The 14,726-nt window shown below is 55.8% G+C and overlaps 1 protein-coding gene across 3 annotated transcripts; it reads left to right on the forward strand.

The window, feature by feature from the left end:
• The first annotated feature begins 111 nt into the window (after positions 1–111).
• Positions 112–10,520, forward strand: MMAB (metabolism of cobalamin associated B). Of its 3 annotated transcripts, none has more exons than XM_072802912.1 (9): positions 112–313; positions 1,463–1,524; positions 2,141–2,234; positions 4,176–4,233; positions 6,235–6,307; positions 6,559–6,656; positions 7,025–7,089; positions 8,799–8,858; positions 10,186–10,520. In XM_072802912.1, exons 1-9 carry the CDS (start codon positions 198–200, stop codon positions 10,277–10,279), a joined length of 720 nt encoding a protein of 239 aa, XP_072659013.1. In that variant the 5' UTR covers positions 112–197; the 3' UTR covers positions 10,280–10,520. The 3 variants fall into 3 exon arrangements, with proteins under 3 accessions (XP_072659013.1, XP_072659014.1, XP_072659015.1); XM_072802914.1 differs by having other exon boundaries at positions 125–313; positions 7,005–7,089; XM_072802913.1 differs by lacking the exons at positions 8,799–8,858; positions 10,186–10,520 and adding an exon at positions 8,642–8,777 and having other exon boundaries at positions 124–313; positions 7,005–7,089.
• Positions 10,521–14,726: the final 4,206 nt, after the last annotated feature.

Here is a 14,726-nt window from a genome sequence, read left to right on the forward strand (position 1 = left end):
CAAGCTGTCACGGGGTTCCCCGCCCCTGCCGCAAGCCAATGGGAAGCAAGCCCCTGGGCTTGTCCCGCCCCGGGTCGAGAGCCGCGAGCCAATAGAAAACGGCTGCGGAACGGTGGCGCGGCCAGCGGTAGGTGGAGTCGCCCGCGGTGCCCGGACGGGAGCCTGGCTGGGTCAGCCCCCGACGAGCAGCCGCGCGCATGGCTGTGTGGGGCCTGGGAGGCCGCGTGGGCCTGCGCGGGGGCGTCGGCGCCCGTGGGCTACTGTGTCCCCGTTTCCAGAGCCGCCGCTCCCAGGGCGTGGAAGACGGGGACGGGTGAGTGCCTGGCTGGGAGGGTACCTGGACACCTGCCGTGGATTGCGGTGTCGTCGCCGTGGTGACGTCACACCGCTGTGAGAGCCGCTCTTGGTCGTGACGTCACCGCGGCCACGTGGGCGCCGTGGAGGCCAGACACCGAGGGTTCTTTGTACAAATGAGAAGGAACCTCGGCCCTCATCATCAGGCAGGGCAGGCACATCCACGGGGGCCAGTTAGGCCTCCTTGCCCGGCCTCACGCTCAGGTGGGGTCTCCATTCAGAGTTTGACCTGCCTCCGAGGCACCTCATACCTCAAGACTCAGAGGCGCGCCAACACGATCCGGAGAGGCCGTCATCCTAGACCTTGAAGCTTGCACCCCCATTCCTGGGCCTCAGGACCTGCAGAGTAGCATGAATGAGTAACTGGGTCAGTGTACGTCATAGATCCAGTGACAGGACGTTTCCAATGAGCTTGTGATGCCACGTTTTAGTGTTGAAGCCCGTATTCAAGGTGTTCCCTTGCTACTTGAAAATGCCGGAACCCGACCCTGTTGTGGCAGTTCTTCATTCCTGGGTCTACTTGGAGCTTCATAGGATGGAAGTGGCCCAGATTGCCTTCTCTGCAAGAAGCCCTGGCGTGGTGGACTAGAGGCCAAGAGTTTGGGCTGGTACAAGTCAGCGTGGAAGTAAGAGAGTTTGGGTGAAGTAAGGTAGTCTTGGGCATGAATCCCAACCTTATGGTTTCCTTCCTGGGTGACCTGGGAAGGCAAGTCATCCCATGAGCTCCAGTTTTCTCAACAGTAAAATGAACGTCGTAGGTAGGTCCTACCTTCTGGGGCTGTGGGAAGATTCCAGAGATGATTCCAGGAGATGAATGCCAGCAATCCAGTTAGAACAGTGCAGAGGTTATGGAAAGGGGTCAATAAACTCTTTCCATGTTTATTAAGCATGAGCTACTCTGCAGATACATATACGGGCAAGACACAGAGCTTGTCCACAAAGGACTTAACTAGGAAGAAAGGAGGGGAATGATGTCAACAGAGATCCAAGCAGAGGAGGGGTAAGTGCCGCCTCAGGCCATAAGCAGCAAGCTGTGACCCACTGAGGGAGGTGTCGCCCTGGGCAAGCCATCCCCACTCACCACATCTTGATGTCTGTTTCTCATCAGGCCACAGTCTTCCTCAAAGACACCCAGGATCCCCAAGATATACACCAAAACAGGAGACAAAGGTAGGGGGGCAGGTGAAACATGCAAAAAAAAGGTTAACCACCTTTTTAACGCTATTTTAAAGTTCTGCGAAATCATTCACAATCATTAAAAATTATGTAATGGATCTCACTAAATATCATCAAGTGGGGTGTGATATTTAAAAGATGCCAAAGATACCGGGAGAGAAGTGAGGATAGTGGTTACCCTTAGGATTGCAACTGAAGGGGGTTGTATGGGGGCTTCAGGGGTGCTGAGCATATTCTATTTCTTGATCTGGGTGCTGGTCACAGAGATGTGTTCAGGTAGTAGCAATTCATCAACTTGTACATTTATTTTTTTTTAAGATTTTATTTATTTATTTGAGAGAGAGAGAAAGAGCATGAGGAGGGAGAGAGGGAGAGGGAGAAGCAGGCTCCCCGCTGAGCAGGGAGCCCCACGCAGGGCTCAATCCCTGGACATCATGACCTGAGCCGAAGGCAGACACTTAAGTGACTGACTGAGCCACCAAGCGCCCCCAACTTGTATGTTTATGGTTTGAGCACTTTCCTGTTATATGTCAGGTGGAAAGTTTTTTAAAAAGAGCATATCAGGACCACCAAAAAATCTTAATTTGGGTGGCTAAACATTTTTTCACAGGGTTTTCTAACACTTTCACTGGAGAAAGGAGACCTAAAGATGACCAAGTGTTTGAAGCCGTGGGAACTACAGATGAATTAAGTTCAGCTATTGGGTAAGGCAGACAGCATTGGCCTCGAGGTTGGGTTTGAATTGGCATCAGTGTAATTCACGTGGAGCTCTTGAGAGTGCTGGCTGGTCCCCGGGGGGCTGCCAACCCTCGATGAGCGTGCCTCAGCATGGCAGCACAGGCACATGGGGTCAGTGCCACAAGGCTCCCGGGCTGCAGGCACCTTTGCCTCCCAGCACCGCCTGCTCCTGCCTGGCATCTGTCCCACGCCACGCGAAGCTGCCTCACCCCTCCATCCCTGGCTCCCCCACCCTTCAGGTGCACGTGCATGGCCGCGGCTTCTCAATGCTGCATCTGACTAGGTGAGATACTCAGGGCAGATAATGAATGACAGGTGCAGAGGTCCTGGCAGCAGAGTAGAGAAGGCCGACTTGTGGGTGTGTGTGTGAAGGTAGGGGTCGGGGGCAGAACAAGGTAAAGTGGGCAGGGGGAAATGAAGGTGCATTCTAGCATCAGCTGTTTAGAATTAGCCCATCGGCAAGCTACCCCCCCCCCATCTTTGTGGGCAGGAGATCGGGGACACCAAGCTGTGGACTCTTTGTCAGATAGTGAGCGAACATCTCCATGTGCCAGGCACCACTAAGCAGAGCACCTCAGCCCACAGGCTTCGCAGAGTGCACAGTCCAAGGGGGCTGCGGTTGGGGGGCAGACAGACCTCAGAGGGGCTCCTACAGGTGGTGGGGGCCCACACGTGGCCCGCGTCATGTGGATGCCCTCAGTGAGGTTGCCCCTGAGTGCCTGCTTTGTGCCAGGCAGGAGGATACTGCTGTGCTCAAGGCAGACTGGCCTACAGACTCGTTCCCTGCCATCCGAAGGGGGAGACCCACACTAGATGACAGACACGTTTGTCTGTTTAGTCCTGACTGTAGGATGGGCTAAGAAGGTGCACTGGGAGTTCTTCATAGGCCCTTTGAGGCCATTCTCCCTTGTCTTTGCTGGTGTGCCCAGGAGGTGACCTTCATCACGTGGTGACCCTTTGACACACACACACACACACACACACACACCCAGTCCCCTCTCCCTCTGGCTTCCAGGTGGGTCCAGCCAGTGGGAGGCACCAGCAGGAGATGGGACGGTGATGGGGACAGGTGTGGGAGCATTCTGTCCCCCATTCCCCAGTGACTCTCATGCAGCCAGCTGCATGGCTCCTGGCGGTGGCCCCACTGAGAATCCAGCTCTCCTGGGTCGGTAGCGCCGTTGACCCTCCCTTGCCTCTTCAAACCCCTATTTTTGCTTATCTTCGCCATCTGTTGTCAGTTTCCATAACTTCCCACACCCTGTTCATAGTCCCTTCACCGACCTTTCCTCAAGGAACCCTGCGAATGCACCTGCCAGGCCCTGAATAGTACAGAGAGAGGGAGCAGAGTTTGGAGAGAGGCAGAAGCTGGGGTCCTTCCTGCGCCTGGGGTGCTTAACGTTTCTCGTCCCACCTGCCTTCCCAGGGAACTCCTACTCAGCCTTCAAAGTCCCACCTCCAACACTGCTTCTTCCAGGAAGCCCTCCCTGAACCCCAGCCAAGGCCAAGGTTCCCAGGACTAGGACTCTGGCCCTTCCCTCCGGAGCACTAAGGATAGTTTGCGACTTCACATTGAGTCCTGTGATACCCGGTGCACATCTCCATCTCCTGCTAAACAGAGCCTGTGTTACATGTGCTCACACTGGGTTGCCTAGATCGGGCCAGAGTAGGCCCCGAAAAGGGAAGTGTTCATTGGACGAGTAACGAGTATAGAAAAAGGCATTTGAGCAACAGACACCCCCCACCCAAATGAAAGTTTATGACGTTCTTCCTGTCAGCAAGAAAGGTAACAGTGTGTGTGTTAGAGCTATGTTAGCTAGGGGACCTACCACCTGAGAACTTGCTGCCTTATGTAAGGCAGGGTCCAGGGACGTTATATTAGAGGCACATTCTTTTCTTTTTCCTCATAGATTTGCTTTGGAATTCATCACAGAAAAAGGCCACCCCTTTGCTGAAGAGCTTCAGAAAGTGAGTAGCAATGTGTCGCCTCACGTTGGGATATTCATCTGTGTGGCCGGGTGGCCATGCCTGGGTCTGCCGTCTGACCATGTCTTCCTCTCTCTGCCACCTGGGGCTCATCACTCTTTCTCTGGGAGCCTCAGTTTCTCCACCTGTGAAATGGGGATGCAGATCATCCTCCCTCCCAGTGCTGAGGACAGCACCGGGAGTACTGAGGACAGCACCGGGAGGGGGACGTGTAAAGCAGTGGATTTGATCCAGAGCGATTCTGTCCCCCAGTGGAGGTGGGGCGTCACTGGCATCTAGTTGGTAGAGGCCAGGGAGGCAGCTAACTTCCTGGCAGGCATAGGGGTGCCCCTACGGCAGAGAATGCCTTGGTCCCGGACATAGGCAGCCTGGAGGTGGAGAAAGCCGGGAAGGCCTGTGTCACCTAGCCCTCAGCCGGGGGAATTTATGGCCGTTAGTCTCCGTGTTCTGCTCCTTAGGAAGCATGGAGGCTCCAAGCCATGGACAGCACTTCAACAGTGGAGGCAAGCACACTGCCCTAGAATGCACAGGAGCAGACAGAGGGCCATGAGGGGGCTGCAGAAGGACAGGAGGCTTCAGTTGCTGGAACGTTCTGTGAATGAGGCACCTTCTGTGCACTGGAGGCTGGTTTGCAGCCTCATGATGGAAAATTGTTCACATCCACCGTGGTTATTTCTAGACGTCGTGCTCATCTCTGAGCAGAGTTTGCAGAGGGAAAAGGCTGGCAGTGATGTGACGAACCTACCTGTGCTTTAGGCCTCTGTACTCTGGGTCACAGCTTCAACATCACCTGTTCTGGGGCCTTGGCTGGCTACCCGGCCTCTAGCTGGGTTAGGCACCCCTGCTGGTCTCCACAGCTCCTGCCCTTCCGTATCTGACAGCAGGCACCACAGAGGGTGTCACATGTCTGATCCATCTGTCTCCCTACTGACCTGGGCCCCCTGAGGGTGCAGACTGTGGCTTCTTCACCTGGGAGTCCCACCAGGGCCTGCTTGCAGGGCCTATGGAAGAGTGCCGGGCAGCCCACACACTGCTCTCCCCACAGAAGCCCGTAAGCTGGAGGTTAACGTCCACATTGCGTGGGCAACACAGAGACTCTGAAAGGGCCACTTGCCCCAGGCTCCCCGGCTGGGAATCAGCAAAACTGCGATCCGATTCCCAAACTGGTGCCAGCTCCCTCCTGTCCTGGGGGTAAACGCTGCAGTTGGCCAACCAGTGGGGTAGTAAGTATTGTTGTTCTGCCTCTCACCAGAAGCCCCAGAGACACCAGGTGCTCAAGAAACTCACCCAAGTGGCAGCCCAAGGAGGGTTCCAGTCCACTGCGGGCAGGCAGTGTCTGATCTCATCCCCTATGTCCCGCTCCTGGCCTGCTGTCATAGGGGTGGTCTTAGCAGGTGTCACGGACCTCCGCCCACCCCACAGCCCCCCATACAGCTCAAGTGGACTTTGGCAAGGCACAAAGTCAGGGGCAGTGTTTGAAGGTGTCCCTGGCACAGGCTCCTGTGGGCCATTAGTCACATGGGGGCTGACCACATTCTCAGATACTTGTCCTTTATAGTTCAGAAAGCACTATCACATTTGGTGACTTGGCCCAGCTGTTACAGGTCAGATAAACCAAAGCCATCAGTTTGGAGAAAAGGGGTCACAGGGTCCAAGCAAAAGGGAGACGAGGACAGAGTGAAGGTACTCATCACTGGGCTATCAGTGGGCCCATTGTTGCTCATTGTGTACCCCAGGTGTTCCCAAGGGACCTAGGGATGCTCAGAACCACCATCCAAGGTTCGGATGCAGAAGGTTCGGAAGGACTTTTTAAAATTCGTTAGCCTTCAAATGCCGGCTAATGGAAAGTTCAGATAATCCCCATCAGGTCAGCCCCTGCTCGTCTTGCTGGTGTCAGGAGGCACCTCTGCATATGCAGTCAGGTCATCTCTGCTTGGCCCGCTGGGAATGGATCTTCATTCTCACCTTCTCTTGCTTCCCCAGATCCAGTGCTCGCTGCAGGACGTCGGCTCTGCCCTGGCGACACCGCACTCTTCGGCCAGGGAGGCTCACTTAAGTAATCTTCTCTCTGAACCTATGGCGTGTGTTAGAGGGCCCTGGAGGGGCCTCGGCCTGAGGGGGTGGGGCTCTGTCCTGGGTGTCACCTGGGACCCCTGGCAGCCTGGCCCTTAGACCTCAAGAAGGAAGGACTTCCTGAGCCAGTGGGAGTGGTTTGCAGAGCATCTGGGCAAAAGACATAGGGTGGTTTCCTTGGTCTGGCGGACGATGGACCTCATGGCTGTGTCCTTCTGCTTCTCAACTCCTCAGGACATGCTACATTTGAGGCAGGGCCCATCCTGGAGCTGGAGCAGTGGATTGACAAATATTCCAACCAGCTCCCACCACTCACGGCTTTTATTCTGCCGGTAGGTACCAAGTGGTCTCAACCAGGGGATGGCTACAGGCCAAGTGTATTCACAGAAACACAGAGGCATTGAATAAGTCCCCTTTTTAATTTTTGCCAGCAACAGGAGGTGTCCACCAGCCTCCCAAGTGCCCTCCAGACCCTTACCAGCCTCTCCCCCCCCCTGCTTGCTTTGGCTTCGGGGGGGTCACACAGCAGGTGTGCAGGGCCCCCTCGAAGCATAATGCTGCCCATTTGGGGGGGGGCAGGGCCCTATGTATCTGTTGGTCCAGCTGTCCAAGGGGCTCCCTGTCTGCCCTGGACACACCTGCACCCCCACGCTTCCCTCCTTCCCCCCACCCCACTCCAGCCAATACCCACTTTCTACAGTCAGGGGGCAAGAGCAGCTGTGCACTGCACTTCTGTCGGGCTGTGTGCCGCCGAGCAGAGAGACGGTAAGGGGGCCGAGGGAGAGGGTGAGGGCGGGGTGGGGAGGGCGGGTCAGTAGCAGGCAGGCCTGGGGGGTCAGCTCTGTGCCATCCAGCTGCCCACTGACGGACTTCAGCTGCCACCGTCACCATACCAGGCTCTGTCCTCAGAGCCCTGCAGAACGGAAGGGAGTCAGTGATCCAGGGGCAGATGAGTGACAGATGATGTCACCACATCAAGATCTGAGCTTCCGGAGAAACAAGAGGTTACAGGTGAACAGGGTAGGAGTTGAGGAGGGGGCCTTGGCGGGTTTAGCTGGTTATTTATAATTCTATACTCGTGTGGTATGAAAGTCCAGAGGATCCGGGTGAGACTCCTTGTTCCTGGGGGTTAATGTAAGTGGGGCAGTGGCAGCCGGGCTGAGGTGAGGGGAGAACCCCACACCAGGGGTGGTGCAGTGGGCACAGGAGGGCCTCTCCCAGGCACACTGTGTCAGCCAGGAGTGGAAGGAGTAGGGGCAGGGGGAATGGTGTGCAGGGCGAGGGCACAGCAGGGGCAGAGGCAACATCCGTACTGAATAGACACAGAGGAGGCCGGATGTCGGGATCCAGAGTGAGAGGGAATGTGGGGCACGATGAGGCCAGAGGCCTAGCAGAGCCTCGTAGGTGCAGAGGGGTCTGCACCATCCCCTGAGAGCAACAGGAAGCCATTGATGGGTTTTAGGCCATAGAGTAGAGAAGGGCCCAGAGGAGCCCACATGGCTCTGGGGGGCCCAGGGGGGTAGCTGTGAACAGAGCAGCCCAGCACTGTGCCCACACCCTTGACTGAGTCAGGGAGAGGAGGGGCCCCCAAAAGCTACCGACGGGCTTTTCAGAGAAACTTTAAAAGAGCTCCCTGCAAAGTGTCCATTCGTACCACTCCTAGGCCAGCTGGCACCCAGCTTTACAGAGAAATGGAAGTAAAGCACCGCCCTGACACAGTAGGCAGGGCTATGCTGGGCACTTCTGTGCATCATTTCATCGAGGCCTCACAATAACCTTGGCAGAGAGTTGGTAACAGCACCCAGGACACAGGAGTCAGGATATTGGAGCGCAGAGAGGTGACATCATGGCCAGGGCGGTCCCCCAGCTGGTCCTAAGCAGAGTCCAGATTTGAGCCCAGGTCCATCTGGTCCAAACCTGAGCTCTGTCCACAGCCCTACATCATGAAGGTCTCACCTCTCATGAAACGCTCTTGGGCCCCTATGGTCCCCAAATGGATCATGGGTAACAGAGCTCCAGCCTCAAAAGAAGAAACAGTCATTTGTACAAAACCATCCGCCTCAGCAATGCTCATCATAGCAAAAAACCCAAAGGCCCAGCAGTGGGGTCAGTCGAGTGGAGGAAGGGTCCTGAGTACCCCAGGCAGGGAGATGGAGGTGTGCCTATGGGATGAAAAAACCCCTGTGGCAGGGGCCACGAGCCCAGAGCCCTGGTTTGGGGGAGCGTACCTCCTCGCCAGAGTTCTGTGGCAGAGGTGACACACGTGGTAGGTGTGAGGGCCCTAGGAAGGACCCACCACATCGCTGGTGCTCAACAGAAAGTAGGCCACCGTGTGGGACGTCTGTACCCAGACTGGCGAGGACACCTGGGAGGCTGCTGTGAGCTCTGGAGGTGCTGCTGTGAAAGCAGCCCGGGGGGGCCCCGGGACATCAATCCCGTAACGTACGAGAGACCTACGTTGTTTCTTCTTCCAGCGTGGTGCCGCTTGTCCAGATGGGTGAGACCGACGCTAATGTGGCCAAGTTCTTAAACAGGTACTTAGCTGGGGTTCAGAGGGTCTCACACCTTTGAAAAATGAGGCCCCTTGTGGGAAGTAACCACAGGCCTGGGGCCCCACACACTTCTTCATTCCTCTCATATCCTCTGAGGACCTGCGATGTCCCAGGTGCTGTGCTGGCCACAGGGTTGCTGCTGAGAACAAGGCAGGTACCATCTCTGTCCCTGGGGAGGTAAAGGTCTCACTGGGAGACCTACTATAAAAACCAACAACACAAAACAGAACAAAGGGACAATGTATAGCTAGGGACCCCACTTTCAGGACCAGGGAGCTCAGGCAGGAATCTCTCAGCCCTTCCCTGCAAATCCCCGGGGCTATGTGAACTGAGAAGAAATGGCCAGGCCAAGCCAGTTCAGTGCCCTCTGAGCTGGACTGGCCCAGGGAGGGCTTCAGTGGATTCTGTTCCAGCCTTGGCTCATGCAGTTCCAGTGTGGGCCAGGTCAGGGCCCAAGGGCAGGCTGAGAACCCAGGGGCCCCTGAGAGCTGTCCTGGGTGTCCAGAGACTTCACAGTCAGGGTCTGGCCCCTCACTGTGGTTGCTCCTCCCACTGGGATGTGACCTGACCAGCTCCGTTCTTCCTGGGAGGTGGGTGGGCCCCAGAGGAGCGAGGAAGCTTCCAATCATCATCACAGCAGTGACCTTTGGGGAACATATGGTCTCTGAGTGTTGTGTGGGTTGAGCCAGTTCATTTCCTCAGCAAGGAAGGCCTCACTGAGCAGATGAGAAACAAGTATGTCACCACCACCACCCCCAGGAGCGAGAGACACCAAGAGCAGAATCTCTTGTACTGCTCCCTCCAACCCCTGCCTCCAGAGAGACAGCCAGGCATTGCTGGGGAGGCTCGATCCCGGGGAGGGTGTGGGTCAGGGAAGGTTCCAGCCAGACTGGGCATGGCACTGGCCTCAGAATAGGATTGGGGCCAGGAGAGGTGGAGGAGGGTGGTGACAAGGAAAAGTGGGGGACAGTTGAGAGGTGGGTGGCTTCCTGAACTCACTGCAGGCTCCCTAAGGGCAGGCTGGATGTCTCCATTTGGGGTGTCTCCATCCTGGTCCCTGGAAGGTGCAGAAACCAGCCTGGGGAGGGGCCTGACTGGCAGGAACCACCCCAGCCCTGGCACTAGAGTCACAGAAGCTGGCCTGGAGGGCCATCCATCAAGGCCAAGTTGGCTGAGCACCCGCCATCCCGCCTGATGCTCCTAGGGCTGGTGATTTATATTTCCTCCTTGAAGGCTAATATGGGAAGGACCTGGTTAGCATTGACCTCTCATTTCAAATCCTCCCGTTTGCTTCTCTCTGCCCTTCCAGACTCAGCGACTATCTCTTCACATTAGCCAGATATGTGGCCATGAAAGAGGGGAATCAGGAAAAAATATACAAGAAAAATGACCCGTCGGCCTGAGCCTGCGGCACTTGGAAGTAGTGCAGAAGGGGAGATGTGCAGCCCCCTCGGAGGTGAAAACTTTGTCCTTCCTGTCCTGATCCCTGCAGATCTCCGCCAGGGGCGCTGGACGAGACTCCTGCCCACTCCCCTAGGCTCTCCTGGGTGGGAATGAATGAGTTCAGTACTGCAGAAAAAGAAGGTAAAGTGACTGCTGCAAGGAAGAGCCACGTAGAAAAAAATAAAAGTGGGAAAAGCTTGAGCTGTGTGCACACGTGCGTGCATGCGTGTGCGTGTGTTGAGAGAGCCCTGCTGCTACCAGCTCAGGTGCCATGAGGATTTGGAACGGTGCCAGAGGCCCTTGGACACGTAATTGTGATTTAGCTGTGCCAAGGGGGATTTAAATGTCACATTTATAAAGGTGAAGGGAGACAGGATTTGGAGGTTCGGGCCGCTTGGAGCCACCAGCCCCACCTCTGTAGGGGATGGACAGCTGGGGTGCATGGTGGGAGTACAGCCCAGAGAGCCCCCTCCTGGAGGGGAGCCTCCCTCCCTAGGGGTGCTGAGGGGAGAGGGACAGCATCGCTCAGAGGAGGACTTCTGTCTGCTAGTTTAGGCCTCTCAGATCCGTGCCTCCGCTGTATTTTATTTCTCTTGTCACCACTCCCCACCCCCAACCACGAAAACGACACTGCCAGTGCCAGCTGTGTCCTTGGGAAGGGGATATTTATGCAGGGCAAGGAGGCGGCCCGGAGAATGTGAAGGCTGCACGCTGCTAATTGCAGGAAATGACTCCAAAAGGGCAGGCTCTTGCGAAGTGCTGGGGCCGAGCCGCCTGGTGAACTCAGTTCAGCAGTCATTCCCTCAGCGAGCCCCTGCTCGGCCCCGGGAGCCGTGTCACTCTGGCTGCCGCCTTGCCAGCCGGTCCGTGGACGGTAAAACAATCAGAGCCTGCTGTGGCTCTCATTCTTACCACCGTGTCTGTTAGTTTTGCTGCAGGAACAGGTGCCCCTGACTGATCCTGCTGGGTCCCCGGGGTTTCCCAAGCCAAGAGTGGGCGAAGGTGAGGTCCCTCCGGGGCCTCCCCAGCCCCGCCCAGCGGTCAGCGCCAGCTCAGGTACACAGCAGGTGCTCAGAGCTGGTGAGCAGGGCCCAAAGCGTTGAAAGCACCCACACTTCAGGAGAGACTGAGGTGACGAGCTGCCCTTCCGACACGCAGGCTGGCCCAGGGGGCAGCTTGCTCAGGAGCTTACTGGCGCCCGCTCCACTCCGTTCTGCCCCTCCTCCTCCAGATCTTCCTGGAAGGAGCAAGACGTATATGCTGAAACGACAACTCCACCCTCCTTCCTAGCCACGGTCAGACACCCTACAAAGGACCAGAGAAGCATCAAGTGAGGCTTCGAAACAAAGCAGCTGGCCTGTTGCCAAATCCTGGCTCCACAAGCCCTTGCTGGGACGGGCTGGGGCGGGCCTGAAGTTCACTCCACGTTCCCAGGCCCTGCCTCAGCCTCCTCGCTTTGGCCGGCAGACATGCCCCCAGAAACGGGCCAGGTGCAGGGCAGGCGTCGCAGCTCTGGAGGGGCCTCCTGTGTGGCCAGCCCAGGAAACACAGAAGCGGCCTACTCTGGGCACCCAGGGACGGACTGGTGTGAAACGTTCGCTGCTCTGCAGTGCCGTACAAAGCCGCTGTGGAGCCAGAAGCAAAAGGAAGATGCACACCCCTGTGTGCGCTCACCAGAATCCCTCCCGTGCCTGAAACATTAACACCAAGCTCCACAGTAAAAACACACAACTAAGTACAAAGCCCGTGTTGCCCAATCTGTCTACGCTCACAAGGGATAGTCCCCCTTGCACACAAGTGCAGGGTTGGGAAAGAAACAGTGAAAAAAAAAAAAAGTGAGCTGCTTTTACGTAAAATTGTGATGCCTCAGGGCACGTGGCTGGCTCAGTTGGAGGAGCCTGTGACTTTTGATCATGGGGTTGTAAGTTCAAGCCCCATGTTGAGCATAGAGATGACTTTAAAAAAAATTGGTGATTCCTCATTGATCCTAAGTCTTTTGCATAATTTTGATTTTTTAAAAAAATACTGCATGAAAATTGTATTTACCTTGATTCCCGGGGGTTTGGGCACTCCCCGACACTGGCACCCAGTAAAGTGCCTCGCCTGCCTACCCCTAGCCCAGGCTGGGTTCTCAGGACGTGTTTAGTACCCTTGCAGAGAGCAGGTGGTGGTTGGGCGGTGTGTCAGAGAGAACCGCACGTAATCATCATGCCGGCCAGCAGTGGGGACGGCCTGCCCTGTGCTGGGCCACAATCTGGGGGCACCACAGACTTCATGCCCCTCCAGACCTCACAGCAGCCCCGGAACAGGCACACCCTGCGGGGGATAAAGCCGGCTCGGGGAGGGGAAGCCTCTTGTCTCAAGGAGTCTGCACCAAGGTGTGGGTCCTGGGTGGGGGGCCCCGCGACTCCCCCTCCACCGCCCCTTGACAGCCGTTTTAATCATGACCTGGGCCGCCGAGAACAATGTCACACGTTAATAGATTCTGCTGTCTCATTTCTCAACCTAGTTTCCCTTAACTGATATCTCCTGGCTATTGTTAATGTGCATTTTTCACCGAGTAATTTTCTCAGCCCGAACTTGTAACACATCCCCGTGACAAACGTCCCGGATCTGAATCCCCCGTCAGCTGCAATGTCACCCTTGCCTCCTCCCCGACACCTTCCTCCGACAGCCCATCCAGTTTTATGATCGCTCTGTCCCAGTCATCACTACTGAACCTTTAAGAATCCAGACGCACTTCAAGTTTAATTGAATAAAATTCATTGTATAATAAATTCCGCACACACGCTACATACCTCAGTACCTAGAACCATTCATGGCTCATCCCTCCCTTCCTTCCCCCTGGGCTCACGAGCCTCTCCGGTGATGCTGGACCTGAGCTGGCCCAGTCTTGCTTATTTGAGAGGACTCACCTCTGCAGCCCACTGGACATGTAGTCCCCCTCTCTGAGAGTCCCTCGTGGAAGGCCAGGCTTGGGCCCGAGGCAGGGAACAGCCAGGTTGGGGACATCCGAGGCCTCGGGGATGGTCCTTGTGTTCCCTTGCATGCCACAGAATCAGACACTTTTTTTTTTTTCAAGATTTTATTTATTCATGAGAGAGAGAGGCAGAGACACAGGCAGAGGGAGAAGCCGGCTCCCTGTGGGGACCCTGGGATCACGACCTGAACCGAAGGCAGATGCTCAGCCGCCCCTGAATCAGACACTTCTGATGGAAGGTACGTGCACACTCTCCCGAGACACGTGTGCACACATGTTCACAGTGTGCATACAACTTGAGGAGTTCCTCGGAAGCCCTGCTTTAAAATAACCAGTGCTGCCCGCTGTGCAGGAGCCCACCCGATTCTCAGGCTGCCTGCTCCTGCAGCCTTTTCTGGGGTTTGCGGAGCTCCGGCGTCCGGTACGAGCAGCTGCACTCGGGGCTGGCCGGGGAGGCTGCCCAGTGGCCTCCGACGCTTGTGAGACTGGAGGGCAGCGAACACCAGTCAAATGTACGGCTGGACATCAGCCTGGGCAGACTCGGTCTAAGACCAGCTCTGAAACCTCAGCTTCATGATTCTGGGTGGGTTGTTCCGTCTTTCTCAGACTTGCTTCTTCATCTGTGAAATGGGAGTGACAAGAATACCTACCCCATAGAGGCCACCAAGCTCAATAAAGCAGTATTTAAAAGGAGTTGGGTCCCTGGGAGGCACAGCCAGTTAAGTGTTCAACTTGGCTCAGATTGTGATCTCAGGGTTGTGGGATCGAGCCCCTCATTGGGGTCCATGCTGAGCTCAGGCTCTGCTGGAGATCCTCTCCTTCTCCCTCTACTCCTCCCTCCATTCTCTCTTTCAAATAAATCCTCAAAAAAGGGGGTGCTTAGCACATCCTCTCAGCAAGTTAGCTGTTTTCATAGCTGTTACGATTTGAATTCAAGTTCCAGCTCTGCCGCTTGCTGGCTGAGCCACCTCAGTCAATTATTTGACTTCACTCAGCCTCTGTCTTCATCTTTTATGACTGGGGATGATTCAGCTTCCAGGTGTTTGGGGAATAAGCTCGGTTTGGCACCTGGTAGCAGCTCAAAAAAAAAAAAAAGTAGATATTGTTGAGTTGTGTCTTCTCTTTTACAAAGGAACTTTCAAGTAGCTCAGGCCTGGGTGAGGTGCAGAGGTTTGGAACTGCTGAGGCTGAGACAGGTGGGGGGGGCGTGGTGAGGGGGTGGGAGCCCAGTCAGACCAGGGGCCCTGGCTCCAGGGACACCATGCCTCAATACTCAGTGACAGAGCAACGAGAACCAGAAGGGATCTCAGAGATCAGTGCTCCATTTTACAGATGGGAAAACTAAGGCCAAAAGAGAATTTAGTAAGTAAACTTAATAATGACCACAAATTGAGTAGTAATTGTGTCCAGTCATCTTGCTAAGCACC

Source organism: Canis lupus, chromosome 27 (genome assembly GCF_048164855.1).
Source record: "Canis lupus baileyi chromosome 27, mCanLup2.hap1, whole genome shotgun sequence".
Lineage (NCBI taxonomy): Eukaryota > Metazoa > Chordata > Mammalia > Carnivora > Canidae > Canis > Canis lupus.